The 23,003-nt window shown below is 42.6% G+C and overlaps 1 protein-coding gene and 1 long non-coding RNA gene across 2 annotated transcripts in view; both read left to right on the top strand.

The window, feature by feature from the left end:
• REEP2 (receptor accessory protein 2) overlaps positions 1–19,041 on the top strand; it is an 89,536-nt gene extending 70,495 nt beyond the window's left edge. Inside the window, exons 6-8 of the mRNA XM_082252771.1 lie at positions 304–451; positions 4,646–4,806; positions 18,435–19,041. Of these exons, the coding sequence (XP_082108897.1) occupies positions 304–451; positions 4,646–4,806; positions 18,435–18,509 (384 nt within the window). The 3' untranslated portion in view covers positions 18,510–19,041. The remainder of the gene's footprint in view (positions 1–303; positions 452–4,645; positions 4,807–18,434) is intronic.
• A 2,860-nt stretch (positions 19,042–21,901) lies between these two features.
• On the top strand, positions 21,902–22,738 carry LOC309551961. Its single transcript, XR_014225117.1, has 2 exons — positions 21,902–21,972; positions 22,368–22,738. It is a non-coding gene; the product is annotated as an uncharacterized lncRNA (long non-coding RNA).
• Positions 22,739–23,003: the final 265 nt, after the last annotated feature.

Raw genomic sequence — 23,003 nt, 5'->3', positions numbered from 1 at the left:
AGGGCAGTGTAGTGCAAGAAGGTGGGAGATCTAAAATGGTCTACATAGATAGTTAAAAAACTTACAGCGGGTATTTAAAAGAAAAAAGGGAATGATTGTATTTCACTCCCTTTGTCTTCAGATCATATACTTATTTAGGTTTGTAGGTGACCCCATATAACAGAAGATTGAAAAAAATCAATAAAAAAATTCTAGGTACGTTTTCACGTCATATGCTCATTTAATGTGTTCTTCCTCAGTTCATGGCCAGATATGTTATGCGCATAATGATGGTGTAGCTGCTCACTGTGTCTTATCTCTCAGGGTCAAGGAGTGTTGTCAGAGAAGTTGCGAAGTTTCAGCATGCAGGATTTAACTCTCATACAAGACGACGATGCAGTGCATCTGCAGAGTCCTGAGCCTCGGCTACGCAGTGCTTCCAGTGGGCTGGTGGAAAGCATTGTAGATCCAGGTAGAGACATATTAATGTTGCAGGCCTGTTATAACTCTTTTAAGGCCTTCTTCACATTGTCACATTGTCATATTCCATAGCCTTCCATAGCACTTGTAGCGTGATGGAGCCATCCCCTTTGAATCACTGTTGGATTAGGATAGCGTGACGGCATTGTGCTGAAACTGCAGTTTGCAGAACTTAATTTTTAGGGCAGTTTTGCCAATATGGATGGTACCACTGTGCATGAGGTCTTAAAGTAAAATTAAAGGCACTTTTTTTCTTCCCTTCTGAATAGAGTAAAGGAGGGTTGTAACCCCATCAGGGTTTTTTTATGACAGCTGAGATTTCCATTCACTTCCTGTTCCATAACCAAAACAGGAGATGAGAGGGAATCCCCCCTAAATTGAAGGAATCCCTGTATGTCAGGGTCACCAGAACTAGCATCTTCATGGAAAGAGTTCCCCTCTAGTCCTGTTCTTGGGACAGCCCAAAATTTGGCATTTTCTTTTACTTTCACTTTCGATGATAAGGGTAAACATGACAAATAGGGAGAGTGATTATACCTTATGGAAGCACATACAGCAATGAAAACCTGATGGCTGTTCTAATCCATATCCAGTCCAAAACTAAAAGAAAAGTTTTTTTGTCTTTAGTTCTACTTTAAGAGGAAAACATGTAATGAATTTCGGTTAGAGAAATAGAAATACTGATTTGCAGGTAGAATGTCATAGTTGTTCCTTTATATTCCTGATTGTCCTAGTCGTGTAAATACAGCAGAAGTATTGTGGCAGCGAGCAATTCCAGATTATGAAAGCATGTTTTGAAATAAAACACAATACATAGATCATTACTTCTGGAAGGATATTCAGTATTCATTGTTAAAAATGTTCCTGTTTAATATTTTTTTCTTTTATATTAGTAATGTAAACTTTTTAACTGTCATGCTTAAAGAGCATTAAGTGAATGGTTTATTGACTTCATGTCAGTGTATATCCCAGCTGATTACATAGTTAGTCAGGTTGAAAAAAGACACAAGTCCATCTGGTTCAACCAACAAAAAAAAAACAACTGTATTGAAAACCCAACCATACAATCCCATATACACAATCCTATACCCGCAGTTGATCCAGAGGTAGGCAAAAAAAACCCCCAGCAAAGCATGATCCAATTTGCTACAGCAGGGGAAAAAAAATTCCTTCGAGAGGCAATCGGATATTCCCTGGATCAACTTTACCTAAAAATTTTTAGTACCCACTTATATTAAGTACACCCAGGGAAGAATCCAGGCTTTTTTTAAAGCAATCTAGTGAGCTAGCCAGAACCACCTCTGGAGGGAGTCTATTCCACAATTTCACAGCTCTTATGGTGAAGAAACCTTTCCGTATTTGGAGACAAAATCTGTTTTCCTCCAGGTGTAAAGAGTGCCCCCTTGTCCTCTGTGTTGATCCTAAAGTGAACAACTCAACACCAAGTACACTATATGGACCCCTTATGTATTTATACATGTTGATCATATCCCCCCTCAATCTCCTCTTCTGATTGATCTGATTCCAGGTGGTGTCTCATAGCGAGCCAGGTTAGCACACAATTGCATAGGTGGGACGGGCAAGGGGCTATACATTGTACCTAGTTGTAATTTTTCTATTTTTTACCTCTATGAGCCAAAAGGGTAATTTATTAAGTTTTAAAAATGGGAAAAAGTGTAACTTTGCATCTACTGTATATGTGTGAATACTTTTATTTCCCATCTGGGTAAAGAGATGCTCCATATGTAATAATGGAGATTTACAGTCCATGGATGACTGCCAGCTTTTGCATTCAGATTAGGTGACCGATGTGTTACTTATCAACTTATGATGCCATCAGTTGTTGGGACACCAGAGGCTGGCCTGCATGGTTACCAAGGTTGTAATGCTGCACAATAAAAACCAGTGGCTTTGTATGGCACAAAGGCAGGCTTTTGACACATTTTGGACAATTTTGGGCAAATATTAGGTGTTTGGCCATGGCACCCTGGTTGAAAAAGGCTGGAATAGATCACACATAACCAATGTAGTAAATACACAGAAAATTATAAATGATTGTGCACTTAATAATAAAGAATGCCTGCATATCTATTCTCTGTGGTATTACAACAGACCATAAATAAGTGGAGGAACTCATGACAAAAGGATCATTAAAAAAAAAAACATAACCTATGACTTATTGCCATTAGTTAGTGTGCTTAGTCCTTACAGTTTTCACCAGTTTAGTAAACTGAAATCTGAAGGCTGTTCTTCGAGTTGTTTATTAACCAGCTTTTACAGTGCTCTCCCATAGTCAGCAGTACACCAGAGCTAGATTACATTGTTTCAGACCTAGGATTTACCAGTATGTTAGACTTTATAATCATATAATAGTTTATGCAGTTCTAACAATACTTTTTTTTGTCTTTTTCTGCTTTCATGAATTCTGAGTAAGTTCACAATGTGTGTGCTGTTTTGTTGTGTACTGTGGCATTATTTCAATTTTGGATTATCAAAAAAAAAAAAAAATTACATTTATAATAAATATTATTAATAAAGTTATATACAGCAATACCCATATAAGAACACCAGAAGGTATAAAAGTAAAGTATTGTGGAAGGAAAATACAATATACTGTATAGTTTATACTTTATCAGTGTTGTTTAGTGGAGGGTGCGTTTATTATCTGGTGTTCAAAATCCAATAAGGACTAACTGGGGTAGCTGTGAGAGGTGACAGCAGTAATGTATGTGAACATTCCTGTTTACCCATTTTAGCTTATTGCCTGTGTAATGGTGTGATTCCAAAAACTGTCCGGACCCACTAGCCCCCTGAAGCTGGATGTTTTTTAGTTTTACTTTTATAAATCCAGAGGTAGTAATGCTAGATTGACATGGTTTGATTGTGTTCTTGCATTTACTGGAAAATTAGCTATACACAAAACACTGTTATCATTTGCAATTCAAAAACTAGATTATACATGTAAATCACCTACTGAACAGAGCTGCTGCTGTGATGGTGGCTTACCCCTTTGCCTGTTGTAGGTGTGTGTCTTTCCCAATCACTCCAGGTAAAAATCGCACAGGTACAATGGTAGGGTTCTATTTATTGGCTGCATTTTACATTTCTATATAATAACTATTGCATATTATTCTATTCTCAGCACAGTTGCCAGGTGTAAACTCAAATTAATCTAACACAGGTTCCAGTGTAGCCAAAAAATAGCAAAATCACTAGAAAATCAGCATAAGCATGGAATGTATTTAAAAATAAAAACTGATGTAACTAGCTGCATTTTTAAAACAATGTATCAATAATAAACTTCCTAACTAACATAGCTTGTAGATGTTGATAGTATCCCAATCTGGTTAGAAAATAGTCTGATTGGCAGCCTTATTTTACAGTAAGAAAGTGCATATAGCAGCCGTGTGCAATGTTCAGCATCCTAAGCGATCAGAATTATTCTTAGTAATCTGTTTTAATAATCTAAAATGTGATTGGTTGATAAGCAGCACTGTATGTTGCTTTTTAGGTTTAAATCTTTCTTAATAAATGCATTAACAGAGTAAATTGGCTCTTTTATATCTACCTTAACTTAAAATATTATCTACCATATGCCAATAACATAAGGTCATCTATTCTTTCTTCTCATTTCCCTTTTATGTCTACATTCCTATAATTTATAGCGCTCTCTATTCTATTGCAAAGTCATATTTTAGCATTTGCCATTTACAGCTGCCCATATATTCTGCACAGTCATGATCTTACAGATGGTACAGTGACGTAAGTCAGATATAAATGATTTCTGTTTTTTTATTTTGTAAATTCGTTTTTGTGTAGTTCTGTATCTAATTCACCATTGGCCTTTAAATATTGAATTTAGAGGCCGGTGACTTTCATTCGTAACTTCCTTCATTTCCATTTAGTGTCCTCAGATAGTCATTGCAGCTACATAATATGTTGCCTTTTACAATTTTTCTTGTTTGCCAATTAGTGTATTATCAATAGTCCCAGTCATAAAAAAAGGCATCAAAGAACAATATGGTAATGTCAAAATTAGCAATCCAGAAGTTCTTTTACTGATGTGATCACAACTGGAGTCTGAATACTTGTTTTGGGCTACCACACTGTATTGCTCATTGTGCATCACACAATATAATGGAATAATTAGCCACTGCACCTAATTCATTATTTTTCTGTTGTATAGCTTCTTCTAATTGTCTAGCATCTGAAGACCAAAGGCAAAGCGTAAAGTCAGATGGGGAACAGTCAGATGTCAAAACTGAACAGTCTGATGAAGATGCTACTGAAAAAGTGCCCAAACGGACAGCAAGTGTCAAGAGTGTAAAAAAGGTTACAAAAGTGGAGGTATGTTTTATGTATGTTATACCTAAGACCTGAGGTTACAAAAGTTGACATATGTTTTAATGTATGTTATGCCTCAAAATTTCACAACACATTTTTAAAAATGAATTTCAAGTCAGTGGCTAATGGCTTTAGATGCACAGGTAAAACAACCAATGTAGGGTCAAGTCAGGAAAGTGATGGAGTTGCCAGTTGTCATGCTTATGCTTTGAAACAGGAAACCTAAAAGTTTCTTCTAATCAGAGATCTCAAGAAGGCATTTTGGTGACCATCAGTGAAACAAAGAAGAATCACTAGGAGTAAGGCTGGTTACAGGACCAACAATGCAGTTTTGGCAGAAAAAATAAAAAGAGATATCTGAGAGATGGTGTATGCCCATAAAAAATACGATTTCCACATGTATTGCAAATACTCTATCTGTGGGCTTCTAATTCTGTCTGTAGTCTCTTATTAAGATCACATAATACAATTCAGCCACGGTGCTGTCATGTATAAACCTGTTACATATTGTATTGTAAGAAAACACTGGAGGATAATTGCAAGAGTAGTCCAAGGAGACAGTATGATCGTTGAAAATTAACCATTATGAGATCAGTAGCTTCTGGAGCTGGGATTATAGCACTGTTGCTTCACTGCAGGACTGTGCATAGCAGAGTAAGATGCAGAAGGGGTTAGTATTAGAAATTTGTTTAGGGAATAATTTATGTTAGTCTTAGACTCAGGAGCTGGGAGTAAAGAATATTTTCGTTTTCTTTAATTTCAGACACACCCATCACATAAATGTTGGTTTCTTAATACTGGGTATCCAGAAAAGTGCAACCATGGGGAGAATTACCAAAACTGGAGCACACAGAATCTGGTGCAGCTGTGCATCGTAACAAATTATCTTCTAAGTTCAGCTTGTTCAGTTAAGCTTTGACAATAAAGCCTAGAAGCTAATTTTGTTACTATGCACAACTGCACCAGATTCTGTGTGTCTGCAGTTTTCATAAACCCCACCCAATGTGTAAAAGTTTAGATCCAACAATACAGGCACATGATTTACATCCACATCTAGAAATAAATTACGTTATTGGTTATCAATTGTTTGATTATGCCTGCCTGCGTGTCGTTTTTCTCTTTTTTGAATACTTTAGGAGGGAAAAGAAGGGAGTCTGGGATTTCGAAATGTATTGTTAGGTTAGATAGGTTCAGGAGGAAGGTTCAGGAGGAAGGGGGAAGATGAGGGGAAAGGCAAATACAAGATTGGAAAAGGGGTGGGGTGAGCATAGCCATCACGCTGGAGTTGGGGCATCCCTCCCGTTTTTGCTTGGGAGGGGAGGGTGTTGAGAGGGAGGGAAGGGGAGTAACAAGGGAAAGGTGGTGGTGGAAACTCCCCTTCGGGAATTTTTAGAAATTGTTTCCTTCTCCTTTCAATTCTTAGGTTGTCGTTTTTCTCCTTCCTCCAGTGCTGCACATTTTTATTCCACTCGCTCGTGAGAGAGCATGGTGGGTGTATGGGGTGCAGGAGGCAGAGAGGAAATGTAATAAAGGGTTGCAAAAATCTGATCTAAAATGAGCAAAATTAAACTTTTAATGTATAATATGAAGGGTTTAAACACCCCGGTAAAAAGACATAAAATTCTTAAAGAAATCCAGCATTACTCTGCATGCATAGTATTTTTACAAGAAACCCATATATCACATGTTTCGAAAGTTAAGTTGTATTCAAAAAAATACCCAACGTGGTTCTATGAAGATTCGACAAGGAGAAGGTCGAAAGGGGTGGCAATAGAATTGACAAAGGATATAAGGTTCATAGTAAGAGAAAAAAAGACAGATTCGGAGGGGAGATTTTTGTTTTTGAAAGGGGAACTGTTTGGTATGGACATCACATTTGCAAATCTATACTGCCATTATAAGAACCCAATGTACTTTCTTAGGCAGATTCTGGAAACTTAGTGAATTTAAAATGGGTAAAGTGATATTGGCAGGGGATTTTAATTTTTCGAAGAACCCACAGCTGGAGTTGTCGTCTCATGCAGGGAAGAGGGAAGTGCAACAACTTAAATTAATTAAAACAAACTCTACATCAATACCAACTGATGGATATGGAGAATACAACACCCTCGAGTGAGGGATTATACGTTTTACTCTCCCCCGTATGGTACATATTAGAGGTTGGACTACATACAGTATTGGTGGATCACAGATTACTGGAGGTCATGGGTAAAAACCTTGATTAAAGTAATAACCTTGTCAGAGCATGCACCAGTATAACTGGAAATGAGAGTAGCAGAGGCTCAGAATAAAATAAATAACTGGAGATTAAATGAGTCATTAATACAAGACCGGGAAATTGAAGAGAAAATAAAAGCACTAGAGCATTATTTTTTGATAAACACGACAAAGGAGATTTCATACGCTATGATATGAGAAGCACATAAGGCATATATAAAGGGCATTCTCATAAACTCAAAAAAAGAAAGAAAGAGTGAATAATATAAATATAATTTTAAAAGAACTATACAAGTTAGAACAAAAAGCATAAGAACGGGACAGAAAAAGAGATACAACAGCTGATAGTGTTAAGGAGAGAGGAGTTAAATACACTAAGGGAGCAGGAAACAAGGCGAATCTTTAATAAAGTAAGCAAAGAAAGATATCAATGGGGAAACAAACCAGGAAAATACTTAGCAAATGTACTAAGGAGAAAAAAGATGGTGGGCTTTATTGAGAGAGTTAAGACGGTGGAACTAGGATATTCAACAAAAGATTATTGCAGGTGCTTTGCAGATGTTTTATAGTGCATTATATGCAGTAGGACCCCCTGGAGAACAGAGCAAGGAGTTAGAAAGAAAGGAAAAGATACAAGCTTACTTAAAAGAAGCTAAATTACCCAAACTAAAGAAAGAAAAACTGCTAGAATTAGATAGACCTTTAACTCAAGAAGAAATTTTTAAAAGCTTTAAAAGAGACCGCTATAGGAAATAGTCCTAGGCCAGATGGATTCCCGACTGTATATTCTAAAAAATTTAACCACTTCCGTCCCAACATATAGCAAAATGATGGCCGCAAAGTGGTTGCTCTATCCTGGTTGGGCGTCATATGACGTCAAGATGATATAGAACACCCACTAAGGCACACAAATATCAGCCGGAAAAAACACAGTTTTGTTGGAGAGGATGTGGAGCAGGGGGAACAATGACACACATATGGTGGGAATGTCCAAAAATACAGACATTTTGGCAGGAAGTAATACAAATGAGTCAGGAAATAACAGGAGTAGGTTGGTCTAAAAACGCTGAGACCTATTTACTCCATAACACCAAACTGACTGTAAAGCAGTATAAAAAGTTGATCATGCCCCATTTAATTAATGCAGCAAAGTATTTAATTCCAAAATTTTGGCAGGTGCCAGATAGTCCAAGGATAAGAGACTGGGTAAGGAAAAGTGATAGTATTTATAATATAGAAGAATTGTACTACTTTGGAGAAAAATAAATGGGAAAGTTCATTAGTATTTGGAAGAGTTGGAGAGAGTTTAACCACTTCCGGGCATATATACTGCGGCAGGGCGGCCCGGCTGCACAAAATCACGTATAGGTACAGGTGATCTGACACAGTGGGAGCCAATCAGCGGGTATGGCCACCGGTAAACAAGGCAGATGGCTGTTCTTTCACAGAGGCAGAGAGAGCTGAAACACAGATCTCTCTTTTCCTCTAGCACATCCATCCCCCCACACAGTTAGGAAGCACTCCCTCAGAGCACACCTAACCCCTTGATCACCCCTAGTGTTAACCCCTTCCCTGCCAGTGTCATTTATACAGTAACAGTGCATTTTTTTTAGCACTAATCAATGTATTGGTGTCACTGGTCCCCAAAAGGTGTCAATTAGTGTTAGATTTGTCCGCCGCAATGTCAGTCTCGCTAAAAATTGCTGATCGCCGCCATTGCTAGTAAAAGCAATAAAAAAAATAAAAAGTCCATAAATCTATCCCATAGTTTGTAGACGCTATAACTTTTGCGCAAACCAATCAAAATACACTTAGCAGGATTTTTTTTACCAAAAATATGTAGCAGAATAGTTGCCGGCCTAAATTGATGAAAAAAATTGAATTTTTACATTTTTTTTTTATAGCGAATGATTTACAGCAGAAAGTAAACAATATATGTATGTATTTTTTTTTTCAAAATTGTTGGTCTTTTTTTGTTTAAAGCTCAAAAAATAAAAAACACAGAGGTGATCAAAGATCACCAAAAGAAAGCTCTATTTGTGGGGGAAAAAAACCACATCAATTTTTTTTTTTTTTTGGGTACAGCGTCGCACAACCGCACAATTGTCAGTTTAAGCAATGCAGTGCCATATCGCAAAAAAATGACCTGGTCATTAAGGGGGGTAAAACCTTCCAGAGCTGAAGCTTCTGGAGCTACAGCCCCTTGCTAAAATATGGAATCACCACTCTTGGAAAATGTTCATTAAATTGTTTAATTGTGCAGAAAATAAAACTAATCACAGACATGCCTTAAAACTATTTTCATTGAACATTCCAACCTTCTGGCTATAAGAAACACTTTAAAAAAAAAGAAAAAAAGAAAGAAAACTGTAGTCAATTGAAACAATTTTTAGAGATTAAGCAGAATAATATGGAATCACTCAATTCTGAAGAAAATATTTTGGAATCACCATGTACTTTGCAGTTCTAAAAAAACATCTGCAGTTGAAAAGAATACCCAGAGATATATTGAACTATTAGGTGTTTGAAGGAGAATAGATGGAGAGAGGAGAGGGAAAGAGAGGTTTTGATAAGTAATAGATGAGACCGAAAGGATTAGAGGGTGGGGGTATATTTAATGTAAGACTCGGTTCACACTATGCCGGATCCGACTTCGGGGTGACCTGTGAAGTCGCGTGCAGCGCGACTTTGGCGCGACTTGCACGGACTTCATAAAATGAATGTCTATGCAAGTTGCTCCAGGTCGCCCCGAAGTAGTACAGGACCCTTTTTCTAAGTCGGAGCGACTTGTGTCGCTCCTATTGGAACCGTTCCTCTACTACACTATGGGACGCGACGGACTGCGACTTGTCAGGCTGACCAAGTCGCGGTCCAAGTCGGATCAGTGTGAATGGGCTCTAAGAGTGTTCAGGTTTGTTTTTCTGACTTTTTAAGCATTTATTTTGTATTTTGTAGAAAGTGGAAAATTAATAAAATTTAAATAAATAAAAAAATGAAACAAACTACCCTGGACTCCTAGCACCAGAGGTTAATATATCAAACAATGAATAATAGCCAGAAAATACCAATCTCCTTTTGCAGATCAGGCTGTACTTCAGGGCAAGCTCAGAATACCCTTTTAAATACCCTTCTGTGCAGTTCATGTCGTAGCATCAGGTGAGTGAGCTAATGTGATCTTGGAGAACTGCATTTGTATAATTAAAGATTATTACAATAAGGCCCCATACACACAATGAGAATATCGGAGGAAAAAAACTAAAATAATCTACTTGTTAATACACAACTTTTAGGATCACAACAGTTCATAAAAAATATTGAAAGGGACAAGCACAAATTTTTTTCTCATAAGATAACAGAACAAACAATTTTCATGTACCGTAATTAGTTTAGTATAGTATGTGGAAAAGACACAATTGTTTCCCCCTTTGCAATGTAAGTTTAAATAGATGATAAATATTTCTCTTACGTCCTCCGACAGTCGCCGCCCTCTTCATATTCGTCACAATGGGGTTATGACCTTTGCTCCGTAGGAGTAGCTAGGCAACAGAATATGTTAGTATTAAGGTTTTTAACATATCCCACCCCCAGGGGGTGGTCCCCTCAGTCTATAACCCTCCACTTCCTGTATCCAACTCAGTTTCAATGTCTAGCTTGTCAGGAGTAGCTGGATGTCTCTGTGCAGGGGCATTTTGTCTCAGCCTTCTCTCCTTTTTTGGATTTTGTTTGAGTTTTTCTCTTTCTTTATTTAGCTGTTATTTTTACCAGCATTAGTTAGGTCTTCTGATGAAGAGGATAATCCGGGCTGCGTCTCGGGCTGGCCCCCCTGGTCGCAGGTTGTGGGTCAGTGGTTTCTCAGCCCGCCATCGAGCGTTCAGTCAGGTACCGCTCCTGAGTTTTCTGAACGACCCATCCCTGTTCCGTGCAGGGATGCTATGGTGAGGTGGCTACCTCACTGGACTCTGTGCGGTTTCTCAACCCACCTTCTGCTGCGTCCTGGATGCGACTCTCCCTGTCTCATGTACAGCGGCTTGTTCGCCTGTGCGGGTCCCCCACGCCATGTAAGAGGTAAGTGTATTTATGTGGGGACCTGTCTGTCTGGGGGGTGTCAGTCTGGGACTGTGTTACCTTGCCCTGTGTTCACACTATTGATGTTTCCCTATCTCTCACACTGCATGCTGTGGGCTGCAAGGAGGGGGGGCTGTGCTGCACTTCTGTGTCAGTCTGAGTGTGTGAACGGCTGTGTGCTGTGGAACTTGATGCTATCATGTTTGGGGCACATTACAGCGCCGCTGCGGCGGTTCACCATGTTATTTATAACTTTGTGGTGTATTTTTATTCCACCTTCATGAGGTGGGGGAGCGGCAGTTTCGGCGCCAAACGGCGCCATTTTGGCTGTACTCGCTCCGGCCGCATGGTACACATGCATGGCGGCCATTTTCTTGTAGCCTCCCATAGGCTTTCATAGAGCGCCCTGCATACCAGCACTTCCTTTCTCCAGGAGCACCGATCTAGGCAGCAGCAGCAGCGGTCTCTCCAGGTTTTTTCCCTCTATTTCACTGTATCCTTGCCTGAGTATACCTTCTCCCTGTGGGGGTCCCTGGTGTGGGTGTGCTTGTGTGGCGGTGGGCTACGTTTGCAGCGCCTTATTTAAAGGGGCGGTCACCCATTTAATTTTACTCATTTTGGGGCATGGATTCTCAGGAAAGCAAATTTCCTGCCACATTGGTGGGAAGCCAGGGGACTGCGGTTTCCCCCCCCCCCCCGGGGGGGATTTGACTGCGATTTCGGCTAGCGTTGCGGCTCAGGTGCAGATGCTGGTGGCTGCTCAATCCTCAAAAAGGCCCAGAGTTTCAATTTCCTCTGATTCAGAGGGTGATGGTGATGGGGCTGCTGTGGCTGGGGTCTCCTTGTCGGGGTCCCGTTCCTCCCTGGACCTTGTAGGGTCAGAGGTGGAGGCTGAGGTTGAGGGGGTGATGATTCTCCCCCTGGCTCGTCTGAAGAGCTTGCACTCATGGATGAATTGGTTGCTTCTATCAAGCAAACACTGCGTTTACAGGATGAACCATGTCCTCCTGCTGCCTTGGCGGCTTATGGGACGCAGAAAAGACGCAAAACATCGCAGGTATTTCCCTGCACTGATGATTTTCAATGCGCTGTTAAGGAGCAATGGCGTAATATATGCAAGCCTTTTGCTGTACCAAGTAGGTTTAAGCTGCGCTATCCTTTTACGCCCGCTACTGATGAGCGTTGGTGTGTCCCGCCTCCGGTGGACCACGCGATAGCAGTTTTGAATAAGTCCACTGCGATTCCTGCTGAAGATACCCCGGTGTTCCGGGATGCCACGGACAAAAGGATGGAGTCCCTTGCCCGTCATACCTATTCTATTATGGGTTCTATGCTGAAAGCTTTATTTGCTTCGCTTATGGCGGCTCAGGCTGTCGCGAGCTGGACGCAGGTGCTTAGACGCGTCCTGGTGGCTGATTCTGCCCCCCAGGCGACATTGGATATGGTGGATCAAATCCATCAGGGTGTCATGTATCTGTGTGATGCGGACCTGGATATGGTTCCGTTGGCTGCACGTGTACATGGTGTGGCGGTGTTGTCTCGCCGCTTGGTTTGGTTGAAGTGTTGGTCGGTGGACCAATCTTCGCGTAAGACCTTGGCTAATCTGCCCTATGATGGTTCTCGCCTTTTTGGTGAGTCCCTAGATACGTTAATTAAGGGGATCACGGGTGGTAAGAGCACGCTCTTGCCCCAATCCCACAAGGCTAAGACGGCTCCCGGTAAGAAGCATGCTTCCTTTCGGCCCCCTCAGGGGTCCTTTCGTGCCTTTCGGTCACACTATAGGGGCAAGCCGTCCAAGGGTCAAGGCTCCCACAAGAAGCCGTGGGCTGGTAAGCAAAAGTCCGGCCAGTCCGGTTCCGCGGCCCACAACAGTGCGGCCTGAAGGGGCGCCCTCACCCGGCTCTGGGGTGGGGGGACGCTTGCTCGGTTTTCTCCAGCCATGGCTGTCCCGGGTGCGGGACAGGTGGGTTCAGGAAATCGTTCGATCTGGCTACAAGTTCGAGTTTCTCTCTCGGCCGGAGAGCAGATTTTTTCCCTCAAATCTTCTACTGTCCCCGGAGCGTTTGCGGGATCTGCATCTAGCAGGGCGGGACCTGAGGGCTCAGGGAGTGGCGGTCCCGGTGCCTCATCGGGACAGATTTCGGGGGTTCTATTCCAATCTGTTCACCGTGCCCAGGAAGGAGGGCAAGGTACGTCCGATTCTGGACTTAAAGGCGTTGAACCGCTTTGTGCGGGTGCGCAAGTTCCGCATGGAATCCCTGCGGTCGGTGGTGGCTGCCCTGGTTCCGGGGGAGTTCATGGCTTCCATCGACTTGAAGGATGCGTATCTTCACATCCACATTTTCGAGGGTCACCAGAGGTACCTTCGATTCGCCATAGCGGAGGATCATTACCAATTTGTGGCGTTGCACTTTGGTCTCGCCTCGGCTCCACGGGTGTTCACCAAGGTGCTGGCACCGGTTCTGGCTTTGTTGAGAGCCCAGGGCGTCTCTGTCCTAGGGTATCTGGACGATATTCTGGTTCGGTCTGCGACCAGCCAGGGTCTGGAGAAGGCTCTGTCCGTTACGATGCAGACTCTGCAGGAGTTTGGTTGGACGATCAATTTTCCAAAGTCAATACTGTGCCCTTCGGTTCGTATCCCTTACCTGGGGATGATTCTGGACTCTGTCCAGGCGAAGGTCTTCCTACCGGACGACAAACTCAGGACTCTTCAGGTGGAAGTCGGGTCCCTCAGGGACGCTCCTTCCTCGTCCATTCGAACGTGCATGTGGTGTCTGGGATTGATGGTCTCGGCTTTCGAGGCGATTCCCTTCGCCCAGTTTCACACGCGGGGTCTCCAAGCGGAGATTCTGTCCAGATGGGACGGGCGACCGCAATCTCTGGATCTTCGGATCTCGTTGAGTCATCGGACCAGAAGGGATCTTCTGTGGTGGCTCCAGTCCCCGTCGGTGTCGGGGGGCAAGTCTTTTCGTCCCTTCTCGTGGACGGTGATCACCACGGACGCCAGCCTGTCGGGCTGGGGTGGTGTTCTGGGCGTTCTGTCCGCCCAGGGTACTTGGTCGGAGGAAGAGTCCTACCTTCCGATCAACATTCTGGAACTGCGAGCGATACACCTCTGCCTTCGACGTTGGACGGACAGGCTACAGGGCTGTCCGGTTCGGGTGCAGACGGACAATGCCACGGCGGTGGCTTACATCAATCACCAAGGGGGCACCAGGAGTGCCCGAGCGGCTTGAGAAGTGACCAACATTCTGTCTTGGGCCGAGACGCACGTCCCTGCAATATCGGCAGTTCACATTCCGGGGGTGGAGAATTGGCAGGCGGATTATCTGAGCCGTCAGACCCTGGTCCAGGGGGAATGGTCCCTTCACCCGGATGTCTTCCAGATGTTGTGCGCAAAGTGGGGTCTCCCGGAGGTGGACCTGTTCGCGTCTCGTCTAAACCACAAGGTAAAGCGGTTCGTGGCAAGGACGCGCGATCCTCGGGCAGACGCATCAGACGCGTTGGTTGCCCCGTGGCATCAGTACCGACTGATGTATGCGTTTCCACCGATTCAATTGCTGTCCAGGTTCCTTCGCAGGTTGCACTCGGAACCAACCACGGTGATTCTTGTGGCACCGGACTGGCCTCGCCGGTCCTGGTACGCAGACCTCGTAAATCTGGCGATCGACGCCCCGTGGCGTCTGCCTCTTCGAGAAGATCTCCTGTCGCAAGGGCCAATCTTCCATCCTGCTTTACAGTCGCTGGCTTTGACGGCCTGGCTGTTGAAACCGAGGTCCTGAAGAACAGGGGTCTCTCCCCTGAGGTCATTCACACTTTGATCAATGCGAGGAAGTCTTCCTCGGGGAAGGTCTATTACCGTACTTGGAAGGCGTATTTTGCCTGGTGCGAGTCCAGGGGGTTCCCACCTCACACTTATTCGGTGTCTAGGGTGTTGTCCTTCCTTCAAACGGGTGTTGACCAGCGTTTGGCGCTGGCTACGATCAAGGGTCAGGTGTCTGCGTTGGCCGTTCTTTTTCAACGTCCTGTGGCATCGAACTCTTTGGTTTGCACTTTTGTGCAGGGGGTTCGGCATCTGATCCCTCCTAGGAGGGACCCTCTACCCCCTTGGGACTTGAATCTAGTTCTGTCCGTGTTGCAGCGTGCTCCTTTTGAAAGGATCAGGGAGATCTCGCTGTCCTTGTTGTCCAAGAAGGTCGCCTTTTTGGTGGCAATTACCTCGGCTCGTAGAGTGTCGGAGCTGGCAGCCTTGTCCTGCAAGTCTCCATATCTGGTCGTGCACTTGGACAAGGTGGTCTTGCGACCTAACCCTTCTTTTCTTCCGAAGAGGGTTTCGGAATTTCACCTCAATGAGGACATCGTCTTGCCTTCGCTCTGCGCAAAGCCTAACCATCCGAAAGAGGTGCAGCTGCACTCCTTGGATGTTGTCCGGGCTATTAGGGTTTACCTAAAATCGACTGAATCCTTTCGCAAGTCGGATTCCTTGTTTGTTCTTCCGGAGGGTCCTCGGAAGGGCATGACGGCGTCGGCTTCTACCATCGCCAAATGGATCAGACAGACCATTGAACAGGCCTATGCTTTGAAGGGGAAAGTTCCCCCTGTGCCTGTGAAGGCGCACTCTACCAGATCTCTGAGTACGTCTTGGGCCTGTCGTCATGGGGCCTCTGTGGCCCAGGTGTGTAAGGCGGCGACTTGGTCAACTGTACACACTTTCACAAAATTCTACAGAGTAGATGTTCAGGCATCGGCGGATGCTTCCTTTGGCCGCAAGGTTCTTAGTGCGGCAGTTCCCTAGAGCCCTTGTTGCGGGCTCCTTGGCTGTTTGGGATTATTTGTTTTTCCCTGGGTTCTTGCTCCTGTTGAGCGAGTGTTTTTTCTCATTGCCCAACTGGTTTCCTTCCTTTGGTAAGGTTCCTTTCTCTGATGTGGAGACGGCGTTGCCTTAGGCGCGACTGCGTTTCCCACCCCTCATGTTTGCACTGCTTTGGGACGTCCCCATTGTGACGAATATGAAGAGGGCGGCGACTGTCGGAGGACGTAAGAGAAAACGGAATTTTTGTAAAATCTTACCTGTAAAATTCCTTTCTCTGAGTCCTCCGACAGTCGCCGCCCCCGCCCCTCTTTTGGGGTTGTTGGTTGTATACTCTACTGCTATTCCACTGAAACTGAGTTGGATACAGGAAGTGGAGGGTTATAGACTGAGGGGACCACCCCCTGGGGGTGGGATATGTTAAAAACCTTAATACTAACATATTCTGTTGCCTAGCTACTCCTACGGAGCAAAGGTCATAACCTCATTGTGACGAATATGAAGAGGGCGGCGACTGTCGGAGGACTCAGAGAAAGGAATTTTACAGGTAAGATTTTACAAAAATTCCGTTTTTCATTAAAATCCAAAGTTTAATAGTTTCAAAAAGTAGTATACTTAGTATAGTATTTGTACGAAAAAATTGTGTTACCAAGATCTTGCATGCTTGGAAACAAAAGAATACAATACAATACATGATATCACTTCCAAAGTTGTATCCTGTCATACGGGAATTTTTGTATCTTTAGTAACCTCTTCATTTTCAATATGAGACTAACATGCAAAAAAATACGTCCGATATTTGTTCGTCCGATATTCTCATCATGTGTACCAGGCTTAAAAGGCAGCCTGGGTATCTAAAAATGGGTACCTTTCCCATGTACATCATTGCACACTGCTTCTTCTGTAACAATGGGCAGACAGCTTACTGTGAAAGAAATCGTTAGGTAGGATCTGTGTAGGCTGACTGTGAATAAGGGAACTTACCTACAGTCTCCCTTCCACAATGCGCTTCTCACCCCTAAATACAAAAAGCAATGGCACAGTAAAAACACCATACTGGCCTCACATAGACTTGGCAGTATGCTTATTTACTATGACAGTATACTGTCCATCTATTGCAGCCCTGTGTTTCCCATCAAAAGTAGAGTTATTGTTTAAAGTGTATATCCAGCCAAAACTGTTTTTCATAGTTCTTGATAGCGTGGGGAAGGGATAGAACTCCTTTTGTGGTTTTACTTCTATTGAGGACTCTGTGAAAGATTTTCCTTCACCTCCTGTCCTGTTGACAGTGTTTGATCAGACATAAAGTGAGAGGAGCGCCCCAACAGCAACAAACAGAAAAAAGCCTTTAAAAAAAAAAGAGTAAAGCCAGGTACAGACTATGAGAAACCGCTAGTGTGAAGGAGCCCTAACTGATACATAAAAAAAATTGTGCTACAAATTCGAGATCGACCAATATCGTTTTTTTATTGCTGATACCGATATTTTGGTTATTGCACATCGGTATTGGACGATATTTTCGTACATTAAAATGTTTTGATTTTTTTTGACAGGTACTCATGTGGGAGGATCTGGGGGTCTAAAAGACCCCAAACCCCTCCTCTGCACTTAAAAGCATTCAAAACGCCAAGTTTGGCTGTTTTGAATGCTGTAATTTTTTTAAATTTGGCGCAGAGTACCCGGAAGTGATGTCATCACTTCCAGGTTTTTACATGGAGACCCAATCAGAGCTGAATGCGGCTTTGATCAGGTCTTCTCTCTGGCAGCCGTGCAGGCTGGTTGCCCGGGTCTCCCGGTGGGACAGGAAACCCGAGCGAGCCACGGAAGGTGGCGGGAGGGGGGGGGTACGTCCCCTCCCGCTCCTTGTAATGACAGCCGAGCGGCTTCTCAGCTGCATCGGTTGTCATTACAAGACAGCCGACCATTGGCTATGGACGCCGGTACCGGGGTGATGCCTCTAGCTGCAGGCATCACTCCGGTACAGCATTTTCCCGAAATATCGGCAATATCAGTAACCTCAGGGGCCGATTCTGATATATCGGGGGAAAGTGCATATATATATATATCGATAAACGGTCGATCCCTACTACAAATCTGTGCCACCCGTTTCCTGGAATTTGTCCAGCCTTTTGGTACCTATAAGGCCCCTTTCACACATACTGTACAGACCGTTCGTTTCATCAGTTCAGTCATGTCAAAATGGATGAAGTATTCATCAGTTTTTCATCAGTTTTTTTTTTTTTACATCCACTACCTATGAAAAACTGACAGTTTGTCAGTTTACATCCGTTTTTCGCCCAATCCGTTTTTTTAACCGAAGAAAAATAGGGCTTTCATCCGTTCCAAGAAACGGATTTTGACAGAAGTGGATGTAAACGGATGATCATCCGTTGTCATCCATTTTTCCATAGGAATGTATTGATGTCTGTTTTTCATCCGTCAACCGATGGATGAAAAACAGACAAACGGTCCGTATGTGTGAAAAGGGCCTTAATATGTTGTGTGTCTGCATACACCTCTAACATCTGCCTTGTTTCAGCCACAGAACAAGAATGTCAAAGTTCGCCCCAAGAAGAAAACCACTGGAACCACTGTGCCTGGAGAATCAGCATGAAGCCTTGTCCTTCTGTTCAGAATATACCTTAGACGCTGCTCACCTGAAGCTCCTCGGAGGATTGCGTGCTACAATAGTGACAAGTACCACTAGTCAATGGATCACTCCTTATCTGGGGGTCAGTACTTGCAGAAAAACGTGTGTAATAAAAATATATAGGCAAATATTCTACTGGGCCGCACTGCCGTGTGGAACGTGTTTAAAGTTGTTCACGCACACTGACTTTTAAATCAAACAAAAACTCAATAACAGTAATAAGGGGATTGAAACATGAAGAGAGGCTAATTTCTTTTGTCTGATATGCCTGGACTGTTGCTGAGTTACTGTCAAGCAGCTCTGTGTTAAAGACTGAACCTAGGTGCTCAGTCCTCTGCTAATGGTTTTAGTTTACAGTGGCCTCACTAGTGCAAATATTATGTACTTACCTTTTTATTTATATGATGACAGCCAATGTTGTTTATTTTCCTAATTTCACTTATTCTGGTTATACCATAAAGCTTGTAGTGCACTCGAAGATTGTAGTATAGGTGGGACTTGGCAGCTATTTACACTATATAATAGTACACAGTAATGCTTGCTTTATAGTTTGACATGAGCAGGCTTATGGATCATTTAATATGCCAGAGTGTATTACATAGGTACAATATATAATAGCACCAAGGGCTGGGCTGCCAATATGACAGATATTTTAGAATAATATAAGTAATAGGAAGATTTGAGTTAGGGGTGGTCCCTAAAGAAGGTAAGTGAAAAGAGTCACGTGATCACAATGTAATATTGTGGTTAGTTGTATGTCTTAATCACAAGAGTACTTGGCTCTCTACCAGTTAGAGACTTCTTATATTGCTACACTACAGCCAATTCTTTTTTCTTGTTGGGAATGAAAAGAATGAAAAGTGTTATAGTTCACCTATCTCTGACTTTACAAGTCTATGATGAGGACTGGCAAGATGAGGAAGAATGCAAAACGGACTTGTAAGCCACTATTGTTTTTGACTGATGTCTGACATTGAAAGGGGAGACTAGGTTCTAGATCTGTGTTCAGATACAACTTCACCAACATATATAGCTACTTTACCATACAATTAAATTTGACAGATGTCACTGCATGATGGTAAGGGAGAAATCAGTTACATTCTTGATGATATCACAAGAGACTAAGGCAGGCCATACACAGTTCGAATCTTGGCCGGTTCAGCAGGAACCAGCCGAGATTGAAACCGTGTATGGGCAGGCTGAATATACCAAGTTGATTGATCGATCCAGTTGGGTACAACCAGCATGCCGGGTTTTACTTGCAGTTATTGCTAGTAGCTGCTATAGCCTCTAGTAATAATCACTGTCTTCTCCCGGCGAGGGCGACTTCCCCACCGGCCCCCGCTGGGAGAAGACAATGGCCCGACAGGAAGGATTCCCATATCAACACTGTGTTAATCAGGGAATCTAGCAAATTTTGCAGGAAAGAAATTTCCTCCATGCATGGCCGGCCTAAGCCTGGTGAAATATCACTGTTTGCTACTTACTGTATGAATTATCAGATAAGTGGCTTGTGATGTTGCAGAATTGGCCTCCTTGATCTGATTGCTGGAAGGCTTGAAGTAATCGCATCATAAGTGGAAAAAGGATTTTAAGTCAGTGAGTATGGAAAAATAAGCAGAGTATACAAATATCCTGCTTTTTGGTTTAGATTTCCTGGTATAGTATATTTCTCAGGCGGATCTGCTAGTGGAGGTAAGTTAATGGCTGGTAGCTATTGGATATGTGGCAGGGAATGTAGGAAAGCTTCTAACAGAATGAAAAGTAAACTTAAAGCTACACTCCAAACAAAAGGGAATGTAAACGCATACTTGTTAATTCAGTTTTTCATCTAGGCATTACTGTCATACATCAGACTACCCCTCTCTCTTTCTTTGGTATCTGAGAAGTCCTGCTTCTCTTGGAGGCGATTCATTTCCAAACACACCCACTGCAGGCTCCTTCTTATCTCACACACTAAAAACCTGATATAAAAGTTCAGTACGGAGGGCTTTTCACAGCCATGAGTAAGTCAGACCTGCCCTGGAAGACTGAAAGCAATTGGGGACACATAAAGAAGAGCAAGAAGAGAGGTTACGCAGCACGGCCTCCAAGAAGTAAACTCCTAGTGCCCCTGTGAGGTGGTCTCTGGATTGTAGCTGCAGTACTATACTCAGAGCTCAGATTAAAGTAAATTGACAAAAAGTTCTAATTTTTGCCAGCGTCTCCAGGAGAGTAAATGATGCCTGGAATTAGGTCTTAGCACAGTATTCCTAAACTAGCATTTCACACACTTTAGATACTGTACCTTAAATAGCCTGCAAGTCTTTAATTTGTTCCTCTATGATATAACACTTTCATCAGGATTTAATTATCACAGGGCAGCAGCACATCCTTTTTCTGTATGGTTACAAAGTGATGAAATTTTAAAAATGAATGCAAGATAACTGTTTGTTTAAGTATTCATATATTAATTACAAAGCAGTATACAGTGGTCCAGAGAGATTTAACAGGCAACACTTGAAAAACACTCTTTGAGTTATTAAAATGTTTGTAAACGTTTGATATTTTTGTTATAAAAAAACAAACATGCCTATACTTACCTGCTCTGTGCAATGGTTTTGCACAGAGCAGCCCCAATCCTCTTCTTCTGGGGTGCTCCGCTGGCGCTCCGGGCCCCTCCTCTTCATTGGGTGCCCCCACGGAAAGCCGATTTTCCCTGGGGGCACCTCTGCGGACTCACGCCCCGCCCCCTCTCTTGTGTATAAATTAAACGACTGATAATAATTACTTTGTACAATAGACCTCTGTGAAAGGCCCTAATACACCAGGAGTGTGTCTTACCATCTGTATACTTGCAAGCCACATGCTCATACTAAAGATAGTACAAATAACAATAGATTTACAATACAGTTGAAGTTGGGCTCCAACCAATTTTCTTAGGCTTGGGCTGACAGGAAATTAAGTCGATGTTTAGATTTGATTACTTGCTGTTGTGTCACAAAGAGAGAAAGTGGTATCAAATCTTCACAGCAGTAATCAAAGGCCTACAGAGGTTCTATCTAAATTTAAAACACGGAATTCTGCTTTTTTATTGAATGGATTTTCTAGAACACATAAGGGCCTTTTTTAATAACAAAGTGCCAAAAAACAGTAACCAATAACAACTTATCGTGCAACAACTTTATATCCTAACTGATAAATGCGGACTCCTGGTTGATGTTGTAGGTTTTGGCATCAGCTTGTTAAACGATCCCCATGAAAAAGCCGATACTGTGAATATCCTCGTGTTTACAGCATACGTATATAGATAATCTGCACAAACAATCACAACCTTACTTTTTCTTGACTGATCAGTTGTCAGCAGGGCTGTGCTTGTTTTTCTGCTCTGTGCTTTGTTAGCAAAGGGAACAAATTTAATTTTGATTAGAGAAGTTTGGGTTAATCTGTGAAAGGGCTCTTTCACACGGGCATTCCGTATGTCCGTATATCACCCCATCCGTTTGCGGGTGATATACGGACATAATGCATGTCAATGGGATTGCGGATGTCAGCGGATGACCATCCGCTGACATCCGATTTTCGTCATTTCAGTTCTGTTCCGTTTTTTTGGAACGGAACAGAACCCTATTTTTCCTCCGTTAAAAAAACGGAACTGATGCAAAATCGGATGTCAGCGGTGTCATCCGCAATCCCCATAGACTAACATTATGTCCGTATATCATCCGCAAACGGATGGGATGATATGCAGACATACGGACCCGGATGACACAAGTGTCATCCGTGTCCGTAAAAAAAAAAAGTGCTGCAGCAGACAAAAACCGGAGCGGCCGTGTGAAAGAGGCCAAAGAGTATAGGGGAATAACAGGTTTGATCACTACTGATATTAGATTTGATTTGCACTTTTGATTGTATTAAATAATTTTACTTTGTATTTATTTTAATGTATATTTTGTTAGCAATATTTTAGGTGGTCTTTGGGTTGTAAGTACTCTTTTTTTAACCACCAGTGGAACTTAACTGAAAGTTGTTTTTATTTTCTAAAAGACATTTATATACAGTAGTTTGTAAACTAGAATACATTGCATTTTTTTTATTGTGAACACTGAAATGTGTGGTGTGAAATAACATTTCCAGCCAATATTACAAAATCCAGTGTTACATGAGATTTAGTGGGGACAATGCTCAGCATTTTGCTACTTAAAACATGGATGCATACAAATACTAAAGGGAGGTTGGTTGTCATGATTACTGCAAGACCTCCCATTAACTTATTTGTGGGGGTAAATTCAATGGCACGCCTTAAATAGGTGCTTATTTAAAGCTGAACTCTAGGTAGATACACAAGACACAGATCAATGCAGCTCTATATTTATTTATTAATGCATCATTAGGAATATATTTTATATTGCAAGCAGTGAAAGGACCTGAATTTGACCTTTGACTGGCCCTTTTACAATTCCCTCTAAAGCGGAACTA

The sequence above is a fragment of the Pelophylax lessonae genome, assembly GCF_965119305.1.
Source record: "Pelophylax lessonae genome assembly, chromosome: 4".
In the NCBI taxonomy this organism is placed as follows: domain Eukaryota; kingdom Metazoa; phylum Chordata; class Amphibia; order Anura; family Ranidae; genus Pelophylax; species Pelophylax lessonae.
Note: the sequence above shows the minus strand (reverse complement) of the source record. Positions and strands in the feature narration are given on the sequence as shown.